Genomic DNA, 13,207 nt, shown 5'->3' on the forward strand with positions numbered 1-13,207 from the left:
AGAACTTGATCAAAAAGTGGACAGAGGATATGAACAGACATTTTTCCAAAGAAAATATACCGATGGCCAACAGGCACATGAGAAGATGTTCAACATCTCTAACTATTAGGGAAATGCAAATCAAAACTACAATGAGATGTCACCTCACATCCGTCAGAATGGCTATAATTAACAAGACAAAAAATAACAAATGTTGGAGAGGATGTGGAGAAAAGGGAACCCTCATATACTGCTGGTGGGAATGCAAACTGGTGCAACCACTATGGAAAACAATATGGAGATTTCTCAAAAAATTAACAATAGAAATACCACATGACCCAGCTGTCCTACTACTGGGGATTTATCCAAAGAACTTGAAATCAACTATTCAAACAGACTTATGCACTGCTGTGTTTACTGCAGCATTATTCACAATAGCCAAGAAGTGGAAGCAACCTGAGTGCCCATCAACTGATGATTGGACAAAGAAGATGTGGTGTATATATATATATATATATATATATATATATATATATATACACACACACACACAATGGAATACTACTTAGCCATAAAAAAAGACAAAATTGTCCCATTCACAACAACACGGATGGACCTTGAGGGTACTATTTTAAGTGAAATAAGCCAGACAGAGAAAGACAAATACCATATGATTTCACTCATATGTGGAAAATAAACTAACACATGGATAAGAAGAACAGATTAGTGGTTACCAGAGGGGAAGGGGGCTCAGGGGAGGACAAAAGGGGTGAAGGGGCACATCTGTATGGTGATGGCTAAAAAGATTATTGGGGGTGAGCAAAGTGCAGTCTATACAGAAACTGGTAAATAATAATGTGCACCTGAAATTACACATGGTTATAAACCAATATGACCTCAATAAAATAATTTTTAAAAAAATAAGGGAAGAAAGTGTACTTAACCATTCTGGTAGGTTTAAAAGTGACCCCCAACCAGTGATATCCATGTCCTAACCCTAGAGTCTGTGAATAATGTTACCTTATATGGCAGGGACTTTGCAGATAAGAATCTTGAGATGGAGAGATTATCCTGGATTATCCAGGTGGTCCCAATGATGTAATCACAAGCGTCCTTAAAAGAATGAGATACTACTATGGAAGTAGGAGATGTGATAACAGAAGCAAGAAGTTGGAGTATAGCAAGGAAAGGGTTACCAGCCAAGGAATGCAGGTGGCCCCCAGAATCTAGAAAAGACAAGGAAATGGATTCTCTCCTAGGGAGCTTCTAGAAGGCACCAGCTTTGCCAACACCTTGGCTAGCCTAGTGAAACTGATTTCAGATTTCTGGCCTCCAGAACTGAACAAGAACTGAAAAAGAGAATAAATTTGTGTTGTTTTAAGCCACCAGGTTTATGGTAATTTGTTACGGCAGCCGTAAGAAATTAATACAACCACAATTTTTACCATTTCCATTGCTCTTCATTTCTTTGTATGGATTGAATTTTCCATCTGATATCATATTCTTTTTGCCTGAAGATCTTTCTTTAACATATCTTGCAGTGCAGGTCCATTGGCAATAAATTCTGTCAGCTTTTTTTTCTCTGAAGATGCCTTTATTTCTCCTTCATATTTGAAAAATATATTCACTGGGTATAGACAGTTCTAAATTTACTATTTTTTGTTTGTTTGTTTGTTTCTCCTTTCAGTACTTTAAAGTTGTCACTCCATTATGTTCTGGATTGCACGTTTTCTGATGAGAAGTTTCCTGTCACTCATATTTATTCTGTACATAATGTTTCTTTTGTTGGCTGGCTGCCTTGATGATTTTCTCTTGTGATGTCATCAATTGGACTGTGATGTACCTAGATGTGTTTCCCTTTGTATTAATCCTTCTTGGTATGCTCTGAACTTCTTGAATCTGTGATGTTTTGTCTTGTATTAATTTTGGAAAAGTCTCAAGAATTATCTCTTCAAATATCTTTTCTCCCCTGCGCTCTCTCTGTTCTTCTCCTCCCCCCACCTCTCGCTCTGCCCCTTTTCTCTGCTCCTCTCCTTTTTTCCTTTTATCCCTCTCCTTCTGGACTCCAATTATCTGTACTTTAGACAATTTGATATCATGCCATAGCTCTCAGTTGTTCTATTCTCTCTCTCTCTCCTTCTATCTGTCACTCTTTCTCCTCTTTATATTTCCATTTGGATAATTTCTATTAATCTAATTTTCAGTTTCACTTATTCTTTTCTCTGCTGTATCCAAACAAATTATTCATCTCTGATGTTTTATTTTTAGCATTTCTGTTTGTCCTTTTTTTATAGTTTCCAAATTTTTGCTGAAATTGCCTATCTGTTCAACATGTTGTCCACATTTTCAACTAAATCTTTTAAAAATGTTAAACTTGGTTATTTAAAAATCTTTGTTTGATAGTTCTAACATCTGGATGGGTCATGCCTTGGTCTGGTTTTGTTAACTACTTTATCTCTTGATGAGTCATTTATTTTTCTTGCTTTTTTGTGTTTCTTAATTTTTTGTTGACCCCGTGTGTAACAGCATAGTAGAGACTGAGGTAAATAGTATTTATGCCTAGAAAAGGGCATGCCTTTTATTCTATCAAATCATTAGTGTGGAGTGTTGAATCAGTTTAGGGGAGTTGAGTGGTGGGCTGCTGCTGCCTTGTGCTGATATGGGGCCTGGAGCACTAGAAGGTTCTTCTCAGTGTTCCTGCTTCAGACTAGGCCTTCAGGAGGACCTGGCTGCCCCTTTCTCCTGTGCCTGCGTGAATGGGGAGTGGATGGGGGTGAGAATCTTTCTCTGTCCTCTTACCTCTTAGCCTGCCTCCAGTGATAGGCTGCTGTTATTACTTGGTGCAGACTCATGGAGGGGGTGGGGAGATTTATCAGGGTTTTCTTGAGGTTTCTCAGGCCTCTTGGTGCAGCCTCAGTCTTGGGTGGGCCTTGTGTGCCTAAGCCTCATGGCTGGGCTTTCTCAGATATTCTTGTGTCAGTGGAGGTCTCGATGGGATATCCTGATTCCTTTCCACTTCTGTGCACTGAGCATGTTGGGAATGATTTGAACATTGTTAGGAAAGGACCCTCCAAAAGCTCTTGGCATTTCTTTGTTAAAACTCCAGCCCTCTACAGAGTGATCTTTGAAGATTGTAGCTCTGGCTCCAGCCCCTGCCGCAAAGCCCTCTAGTGCACCCCATGGCCCTCAGGTCAAAGGCTTTGAGCTCCGCAGCCTCGAGCCTCTGCCGCTGTAAGTCTTGTCTGTCTCTCTGGCCCCCGGCCGTCAGTTTTGAGGGCAGTTGTCTCATTCTCTGTGCATTGCTGGAGATTAAGTGGTGCCTGGCATGTGGTGGGGGCTCAGCAGCTGTCTCGAATGGATGAGGAATGAGTGCCAGCCTAGAAAGCCCTTACATCCCCTGCTTTCCAGCAGAGAGACTCCTGCCAGCCTCCAGGTTCACGCACACATGTCACAGAGAAGCCTTTCTGGGGACTTCCCAAGTTTGGGAGGGGCCCCTCTCCTGTGCATGTCAGTCCTGGCTCAGATCTTGCAGTACTGATATTCATTTCTATCTCTGCTCCTCCTCCTAGTTCCCCAGGGCAGGGACATGCCCTGCCCCACTCAACCCTGGGCAGACACTTGGTGAGCCTACAGGGGACCTTTGCTGTACCGGTGTGGCTGCCCCAGCTTTGGTCTGATTCTGCATGTGCACGTTGAGTTAAAATTTTTAAAGCCTCTTTTCCTGTTTTAGGAAAAGTGAATCAGCACATTCCCCTCCGTGTAAAAGGATCTGGGCTGGAAGCATGTGGTATGTCCTGCGAGGCTGGAGGCGACAGTGCCTGGGCCCATGGGGAGCCCTGGGGCAGCAGTGGCCCCTGGGCATCCGTGCTCTGGCCAGTGCAGGCTCCAGGAGTGGGAACGAGTACAGCCATGTGGTGGTGGGTGCAGGCTCCGCAGGCTGTGTGCTGGCCAGGAGGCTCACGGAAGACACTGACAAGCGTGTGCTGCTGCTAGAGGCTGGGCCCAAGGACACGTATGCAGGGAGCAAGCGGCTCTTGTGGAAGATCCACATGCCCGCTGCCCTCGTGGCCAACCTGTGCGATGACAGGTACAACTGGTACTACCACACGGAGCCGCAGCCGGGCCTGGATGGCCGGGTGCTGTACTGGCCGCGCGGTCGGGTCTGGGGTGGCTCTTCATCCCTCAATGCCATGGTCTACATCCGCGGGCACGCCGAGGACTATGAGCGTTGGCACCGAGAAGGCGCCGCAGGCTGGGACTACGCGCATTGTCTGCCCTACTTCCGCAAGGCACAGGGCCACGAGCTGGGTGCCAGCAGGTACCGCGGTGGTGAGGGCCCACTGCGTGTGTCCCGGGGCAAGACCAACCACCCGCTGCACCAGGCGTTCCTGGAGGCAGCACAGCAGGCCGGCTACCCCCTCACCGAGGACATGAACGGCTTCCAGCAAGAAGGCTTCGGCTGGATGGACATGACCATCCATGAAGGTAGCAATAATGTGCCCATGCCCCATCGCCCTGGTCCTCCTTTTTTTAACAAAAGAAAACTACTCTCTGTCACAGCCCCATCCTTCCTGCCCTCATCATGGCCAGTAAATGTGGAGAAACTGAGCTTGTGCGAGATGGAGGGGATGTGATATAGGGCACCCGCTATAGGCCACGGAATACAAGCCAAAGCCAATGAGAAGTGACTAGGAGATGGCAACACCTTGGGCATTCCCTGGGCCTCTGGCCGCTGCTGGTGTGGATAATGGAGGTTCAGCTCTCTGACCAAACAGCCCAAAGTCCTCTAGAGACTTCCAGATGGGGGAACTGAGGCACAGAGCAGAGAATGGCCTTGCCCACAGCAGGACAGAGGCAAGGGCAGGGTCGACCAAAGCCTCCTGCTTGCCTCCACAGGGTTCTCACCCTTTTGTCTGCAGCTCCTGGCCTCTCTGTCATCCTGTGGAGAGTGAAGGATGTTTTTCCACCTGTATCCAACGACCCTGGGTAGATGTGGGTTTCAGTTGGGCAAGGTCTTATTTTTTTTCCTTGAGGAAGATTAGCCCTGAGCTACATCTACTCCTAATCCTCCTCATTTTGCTGAGGAAGACTGGCCATGAGCTAACATCCATGCCCATCTTGGTCTACTTTATATGTGGGACGCCTGCCACAGCATGGCTTGGCAAGCACTGCCACGTCCGCACCTGGGATCCAAACTGGTAAACCCTGGGCTTCCCAAGCGGAACACGTGAACTGAACCGCTGTGCCGCCTGGCTGGCCCCAGTTGGGCAGGGTCTTTTGGGCTCAGCCTTACTTTTAAGGCAGAGCTTGCACGGTCAGGGGAAGGACAAATTCCCTCTTGCTCCAGCACCTTCCCACTTCCCCCTGTACGGGTGGGTGCCCGGGGAATGGGCAGGGGCTGGGCCTGACCCCCTTGCTCTGTCCTACAGGCAAGCGCTGGAGCACGGCCTGCGCGTACCTGCACCCAGTGCTGAGCCGCCCCAACCTCATAGCCGAGGCCCGGACGCTCGTGAGCAGGGTGCTGTTTGAAGGCACCCGTGCAGTGGGCGTGGAGTACGTCAAGAACGGCCAGAGCCACAGGGTGAGCAAATATCTGCCGGGCCGGGCAGCTCACGGCAGAAAGGAGGTGGACAGCGAGCCTGGCAGTGCTCGGTGTGGGCAGGAATCATGCTCTCGTCCCCACAGCATTGTGATGAGGTGTGAACAGCTGGTGGCAATGGCCTGAGAGACTATTTCCAGGGCCTTGCTGGAGGCGGTGGCCTGTGGAGGTGGGGGATGCCCTAGTCCAGCCACCTGCAGAGCCCCTGGTGCCCCGGTGTGGGTGAGTGCCCACTGTGAGCCTTGTCTGCCCCTCCCCTCCTCAGAGCAGCCCCCAGTACCTTCCACACCTTTGCAGAAATTGATGGGTTTATGCTAAGGCTTTAAAAACCACAAACAAGATCATACTCCATATTTCTGCACTGTGCTGTTTTCCACTTAATGGTGTATCAGCATTTTTCTGCATCCCAAGTGAACATCTGGCTCACTGCTCGCTTTATTTAAACCTCTCTTTGAGTGCCTGCTTTCCTTTATCTCATTTAAGCTCTACAGTCCTCTTTTTAAGACCACCGTTACCATCTGGCTGTTGCAGAATGAGAGTATAGACCACACTTTATTTTTTTTGCTGAGGAAGATTCGCCCTGAGGTAACATCTGTGCTAGTCTTCTATTTTTGTATGTGGGATGCTGCCACAGCATGGCCACTGTCGAGTGGTGTAGGTCCATGCCCAGGAACCAAACCCAGGCCGCCCAAGTGTAGCGCACCAAACTTAACCACTCGGCCATGGGGCTGGTCCCTGAACCACACTTTATTAATGACTGCAAACTGTAGCTGCACGTGTGGGTTGCTTTCACATAGCAGCACCCTGAGCATCCCCTTCCTCACTCTTGGGCCTGTGAGCAGGATCCCTTCCTGCCACTCGGGTATGTCATGTCAAGGCCACTTCTCAGGGTTCTGTCTGGCTCTCCGGGAAAGGAAGTGTGACCTGCATGGTCTGCTGCCTCTTCCAGGCTTACGCCAGCAAAGAGGTGATTCTGAGTGGAGGCGCCATCAACTCGCCACAGCTGCTCATGCTCTCGGGCGTCGGCAACGCAGATGACCTCAAGAAACTGGGCATCCCGGTGGTGTGCCACCTTCCTGGTGAGCTCCCTTCTCCACTGCTCCCCAGGGGGTGTCTCTGCTAAAGAAAGTGTTTTATTGTATTTTATTAGCATGGAGTGGGGAAGGGACAGGAGTCAGTGCTTCTTGGAACTGTCACATTCTTCCCATGAGCCTGAAGGTCCCGGATGCCTCACTGGACAGTCCTGCCTCCTGGGGACCCCTCTCTGCCCCAGCCACCCTATCTCACTGAGAGGCAAGACCCTTTTAGCAGGGAGCATCTGCCTGTAGAGTCCGCTGGGCCAGGCTCGGGCAAGTCACCAGGGCAGCCCTATGGAGAGAGGGGGCCAGGCCTTTGTTTTCCACCCTCAGAACTCACCAGCTGCCCTGACATTAAAGATGCCAACTCAGTGCTCCAGAGCATGCTTTTCATGTTAAGACAATTCTCCCACGCCTAAAATTTATTTTATAAACTGTCTTTGATGCCCTTCAGGGCCGGGCCCTGTCCCTCTTGTCCTCTCTTATAACCCAAGCTCACAGAGGCCTGGGCCTTATTGCATTGATCCTTCATCATAAGGTCTGTGAAAGTGCTGGTCTGTGGCAGTGACCTGCTCATCGTCCCCATGACCTCACACAGGGTTGCACAGCACGACAGGCCTGCTTCCCTCCTTCCCCAGGCCAGGGGTGAGGTGGGGCTGGCAGTCCATCTGGCCATGAGCCGTTCAGCAACAGCTCCCCGAGCGGGACCTGCTGCAGGCGTGGGCCCTGCCCCCATGAAGGGTGGTTACAAGTGTTGCCCTGGAGTGGGTAACAAGGGCAGATGTCTTTGGCGGCATCTAAGAGGGCTGGACTTGGTGGGGAGTGTGGGAATGGTGTCCCTGGGAGTTGGCCTTTAAGCTGAGACCTCGAGAATGATCAGGAGCTGGGCTGGCAGATAAGTGGATGCGAGAGAAGTTTTCAAAACCAGGGCGATGTTGAGAGGCCAGCTAAGCTCCCCTTGGTAGCCACTTTTTCCTAACCACTCCCACCCATTTCAGGAGTCGGCCAGAACCTGCAAGACCACCTGGAGATATATATCCAGCAGGCGTGCACCCGCCCTATCACCCTCCACTCGGCACAGAAGCCCTGGAGAAAGGCCCAGATTGGGCTGGAGTGGCTCTGGAAGTTCACAGGTGGGCATGCTCCTCCATGACCTTGGTAGAGATGGTCTGTGGGCAGCACAGCCTCTTTCCTGAGGTGCCAAGCAAGGGCTCTGGCCCCAGGATGCTGATTCAAAGCTGAGCTATGTCATTTGCCTCAGCTCTTTGAGCCTCTGTTTCTCCTCTGCAAAAGTGGGATGCACAGTTCCTGCCTAACGGGCTGGTGTGAAGACCAGACGCAACAGCACAGGGCCTACCCGTGCTGAGACTCCTCAGGGGCTAGGTGCTGCTCTTCCTTAGAGATGGACAGGGATGGCCTTGTGCTAGACACCGTCTGGGGTCCAAGGAGACAGGAGAAAAGGCACTTGGTACTAGACTGCAGATTCAGCATCCATTTCTCAGCATTTTCCATTTGTTCTCCAGCTGAGTCTCAGAGTACAGAGTTTGGCTAGGAAATGGTGCTTTGAAATCCTGCTCATTGACTCAGCGTGTATTTCTCGCACACCTACTGTGTGCTGTGCTAGATGGTGGGAAATGCCAATAAGGCAGGTTCCCTGGGAGAGTTTTCACTCTAGTGGGGACAATGGAAAGAAACCAAGTAAACATGCCAAGTTTTAAGCACAGTGAAAGAAAGGTGAGGATGCTCATTCAACTAGAGGACCTGAGAGGCAGGAAGGATATGTGCAGACCCTGGTGTGTCTGAAGAACTAATTTGCTGGGCCGGGGAGACTGCAGCATATTGAGGACGACACAGTGGTGGGAGGTTGGATGGAAGAGGGCCTGAGCTGGATCATGAGGGCTGGCTGTGTGTGAACAGTGGGCTGCGGGAGGCACAGAGGTAGGCCAGGGCACCAGCAAGGAGGCCCCTGGAGCCACCAGATAAGAGGTAATCTGGGCTTGGACTCCGGTAGGGATGGTAAGGCCAAGAAGATGGATTCAAGTAGATTTTGGAGCTGAAGCCAGTGAGACTTTCTGGGCCGCATGGTGGGCGATGAGGAAGAGGGAGGTGGCAGAGACAGCCGGAGTTTCTGCCTTCAGGGGTGGAGGCTGGGCTGGGTGTGGGCCGGGATACCCATGGGACATCAGTCACAGTCAAGTTGGCAGCGGTGGAGTCGGGGGAGAGGGCAAAGCTGAAGACCCTTGGCATGTGGCTGATATTGAAAGCCGTGGCGCTGGGTGAGCCCACCTGGGGGAAAGAGGACAGAGTCGAGGACTTGGGTCCAGGCCTCAGAATAGAGACCAGGAAGAGGAGGAGGAGCTACCCAGCAGAGAGGAGGCCAGCCCACCTGCCACACCTTGACTTGCTCTTCTGCCTCACCCTCTTCTGACCCTCAGGGGATGGAGCCACGGCCCACCTGGAAACAGGTGGGTTCATCCGGAGCCAGCCTGGAGTCCCCCACCCGGACATCCAGTTCCACTTCCTGCCATCCCAAGTGATCGACCACGGGCGGGTCCCCACCCAGCAGGAGGCTTACCAGGTGAGCAGACAGTCTCATCTTCTCAGCAGGCTGCATTTTCCGGCGGTAGCAGGGCCCTCAGGGAGGGCGCCCAGAAGCCTGTGCCCTGCCTGCCAACTGCCCAGGGTGTCTGAGTAGGGAGAGGAACAGGGGAGCCAGGGCAGAGTGTGGCAGACTGCGTGGTGCATGGAAAGGTGAGACCTGCTCCCAGCTCAGGGCAGGTGCTCTAGGTCCTGAGCACCAGAAACGGACAGATGAGGCCAGCTCTGCCCGGGGATTGCCAGCCTCTGAAAGTTTTGGACAATCGGATATAAAGCCAGGAGGCAGGAGTGATTCACTGAGGGGGTTTTTGATCACTTGTGGAAGGGTGCGGGGTAAGATGCAAATACTGAAATGGAGCTGCTCTTAACTGACGTCAGGTGTAGAGTCCTCCCTCTCAGGAAACCCGGGCCTCTCTAACCTCCAGAGTTGTGGGGACTGATGCTTCCTCTGGGTTCTTCTAGGTGCACGTGGGGACCATGCGGGGCACGAGTGTGGGCTGGCTCAAACTGAGAAGTGCCAACCCCCAGGACCATCCTGTGATCCAGCCCAACTACCTGTCAACAGGTAATTCTCCAGCCACTGTTGTCTCCCCCAGGCCTGGGCCTGCTGGGCCACCTGTTGAATGAATGCCTTTATGGGGTTCATGTTTGTCCCTGAGTGTTACCCCTGACCACATTTTCTGAGACACAGGCACCCTCTGGCCCCCTCCACCCCATCATTCTAGCTGGAAAATTGCACATGCTGCTATGTGGTGCCCTGGGTCACTTGAAGTAGCCCTGAGACGTCCTTTTACACAGTAGGAGAGATTTTCAGAACAGTCTACCAGGAGGTGCAGGATGTGGCTGTGTACACAGCGTTCGTGGAGCATTTTTCCTGCTGTCACAGTGAGCATTCTCTAAAAGCGAATCACATTCTGGGGCCTGCCTCTTTGTGTGCAGCAGAGGTGAGCGTGCTAATCGCGCAGGTTTTGCCCAGCGGTGACAATGTGGCAGATGCAGGGCATGTATTCTCATCCCTAGTTTACAGATAAGAAAATTCAGAGGCTGACTTAAACCTGGGTCCTCTGGGGCAGGCTGTGTCCGTCTAGGATGTCGCCTGTTTGGGCTTCATGCAACTCTGCTTGGTTACACTGTTAACTGCCTTTGGGTAGGTGATAAGCCACCTGGTGGCTCACACCTCCATGTCCCTAAACTGTGTCCCCTGGGCCAGCTTACTGAGCCTCTCCATTCCGAGAATCTTCCAGCAAGGCGAGCATGATAAGGAGAGGGAGTTGCACCTGTTTCTTTTCCTTGACAGAAACCGATATTGAGGACTTCCGTCGGTGTGTGAAGCTGACCAGAGAAATTTTTGCACAGAAAGCCCTGGAACCATTCCGGGGGAAAGAGCTCCAGCCAGGAAGCCACATCCAGTCAGATAAAGAGATAGATGCCTTTGTGCGGGCAAAAGCGGACAGTGCCTACCACCCTTCGTGCACATGTAAGATGGGCCAGCCCTCCGATCCCACCGCTGTGGTGGATCCGCAGACCAGGGTGCTTGGGGTGGAAAACCTCAGGGTTGTCGATGCCTCCATCATGCCCAGTGTGGTCAGCGGCAACCTGAATGCCCCCACCATCATGATCGCAGAGAAAGCGGCCGACATCGTTAAGGGGCAGCCTGCACTCTGGGATAAGGATGTCCCCATCTACAAGCCCAGGACCCTGGCCACCCAGCGTTGAGGGAGTCACTGCCTGAGAAGCCCCCCAACAGGCTAAGAGGGCCAGCATAGCCCTTGCTCCAATGGTCTTTCCTGAAACTATCTAGAATGTTAGGATTTAATGTCTGTGAATTGGATCATTTGTTAAGAAATGAGACCAGTACTACTGGTCAGTGAATCGGGTTCCTTTTTACAACATTTCCCTATGGGCCCTTTGGGAAAGGCCAGTATTCTGGTTGGGGCCCCTCTTCCCTGCCTCCTGCAAGGACAGCAAAGGGGAGGGGAGGCTGGCGGAGGAGGATGATGGTTAACTCCTGCCATGTACTCGTCTTGTGTTCATGGTGCTCTCCAACCCAGGGTCCTGCTGCCTTCTTCGGTCCTTGTTAGACTGGAGGAAGGTGGTCTCTCCCAGGCCTCCCTCTGCAGCCCCTCAGAGAGCAGGTGCTGTGCACTGAGGCTTGGAGCTAGTCAGTCCTGCTTGGGTTCTCCAAGGGGGGCGTCCTCCTCTCAGGCTGCAAGCTGTAGCTGAGGCCCAGAGTTGCGGTCATTAGAGCTCACCGGGGACATGTGCATAGCCTCCAGCACTCCCGTTCAGAGGGGAAAGCGGCCCACTGGAAGAAACACAGCCTTCTCCTTTCTCTTCTGCTTCCTGATTTCACTCCCAGAGGGAGGCAGGAACTGGTGCTCAGTTGCGTCCCTCTGAGGGCCTTGGGGGCCTCCTCACCAATGCTCTGGTTCTTATTAAACACGATCAGCCCAATGAGAGGACGTCTGGACCTTGTTCAAGGAGATAAGAGTCTGGAGGGGCTCTTTCTTTACTATCGTAGGTTCCCTGATTTAGCATTCCGGAAGATTTTCCTGTTACCAGGAAACCTAGAAACCCAGAACAAACCCTACCTACCAGACCACAGCTCCACGCTGATGCGGCCAGCCAAGAGGATGCTCTCCTCTCAGATGGGGAAATGACTCCACAGCGGACAAGGCTGGCTAATTCTCATTCTTTAGACGTCTGTGGGAACAGAGCAGGATGGAGCTGAGACTGACAGAGAAAGCAGTCGAGTAAAACTACGCACCCAGATCCTGTAAAAATGAAACTGAGTGAAAGAAAAATAAATTGGCAAACGATTTGAGTTTTTGGGGGTGGAAAGCAGTTACAAGTAGCATTTAAAACAGCTCTTGATTTTTAAACTTCTTATAATTCAATAGTATAATCCCAGTAAACTTATTTTTGAACTGAGACGCCTCATCCAGACTGTTCTGTCAAGCTAATGAAAGTTAAATGCATTTTGGATTGATTTTTTTCCGAAGCCATCCAAAGCTTCTATGGCATCTATGGCAGGGAAGCCAAGAATTGCTACATGGAAACCTGTGTGCTGGGCCCAGAATGAGGGCCGGCTTCACCCAGGATTAGAGTGGATTGAGGTGGCTTAGAGGTCCAACAGCCGCAACTCATGTTTCTGAGAAAGACCTTCAAAAAGGTGGAAAGAAGAAAACGATCACATCTCTCCTTCCTTTAAAAATTTTAAACAAACAGCTCTTGTTTGATCTTACCTGTGTCTGTCTTTATTTTCTGTTCCAGGGGAGGGTCAAGAAAGAAAATTCTAAATCTGCCAAGAGATTTCTCTCTCCTAGAGAGGTTCCCCACCTGCCTCACGGCAGGGTGCACAGCCATCATCCTCTGGGTCTTGGAGCCACCTGCAGGGGCGGAGGAGTGCAGGTGCCAGCCCCACTGCTCTGAGGGCTGAGAAGGGACAAGCTGGGTGTGGAGGGGGTTCCCAGGCAACCGTCTGTGCTGACCTCTGGCACAGGATGGCAGGTATATGGCCATTCAGTGCTGCCATCACTGCGTTCTGTGGTGTTTTCAGCCTCTGAGGCAATGACTGATTTGCTACTGTGGCTGTAATGTAAGATGAGCAAAATGACACGTGGAAAGAGGAGCCTGTCCCTGTTCAGCTCCATTACCTCCAGGCCCGTCTCCCACTCTTGCTTACGGGGCCTTGTTCCATAGGATGATATAACCATACGGTGAAATAAATACGTTTCAAAAGAGAAGGCTGAGTGTGTTCCAGATCCAGGACCCACAGAAGGCAGAGTGGAAAACTGTGCTTTTGGGGTTCAGACCCAGGACAGACTATTCTGATATGAAGCGGTTCCTCCCTTGAGCCCTGACAGGTGAGTGCGGTGGCTGTCCCGTCAGAGTGGAGTGGTGGCCCATGCCGTAACAAGGGGCTGTCTGAAAGTTCCACTGTCATGAGGGACCC

At 51.3% G+C, this 13,207-nt stretch overlaps 1 protein-coding gene across 4 annotated transcripts in view; it reads left to right on the forward strand.

Annotated features, from left to right (window-relative positions):
• Window positions 1–12,989, forward strand: part of CHDH (choline dehydrogenase) — a 42,198-nt gene extending 29,209 nt beyond the window's left edge. For 3 of the 4 annotated variants that reach the window (XM_044755123.2, XM_070492888.1, XM_070492887.1), the window contains 7 exons: window positions 3,710–4,464; window positions 5,409–5,560; window positions 6,528–6,657; window positions 7,653–7,787; window positions 9,090–9,232; window positions 9,715–9,817; window positions 10,550–12,983. In XM_044755123.2, coding sequence (XP_044611058.1) covers window positions 3,762–4,464; window positions 5,409–5,560; window positions 6,528–6,657; window positions 7,653–7,787; window positions 9,090–9,232; window positions 9,715–9,817; window positions 10,550–10,968 — 1,785 coding nt within the window. In that variant the 5' untranslated portion in view covers window positions 3,710–3,761 and the 3' untranslated portion in view covers window positions 10,969–12,983. Of the gene's footprint in view, window positions 1–3,709; window positions 4,465–5,408; window positions 5,561–6,527; window positions 6,658–7,652; window positions 7,788–9,089; window positions 9,233–9,714; window positions 9,818–10,549 lie in introns of all 4 variants that reach the window. The other variant, XM_014827076.3, reaches the window with a different exon arrangement.
• The last annotated feature ends 218 nt before the right edge of the window (window positions 12,990–13,207 follow it).

The sequence above is a fragment of the Equus asinus genome, chromosome 21 (assembly GCF_041296235.1).
Source record: "Equus asinus isolate D_3611 breed Donkey chromosome 21, EquAss-T2T_v2, whole genome shotgun sequence".
Classification (NCBI taxonomy): Eukaryota; Metazoa; Chordata; class Mammalia; order Perissodactyla; family Equidae; genus Equus; species Equus asinus.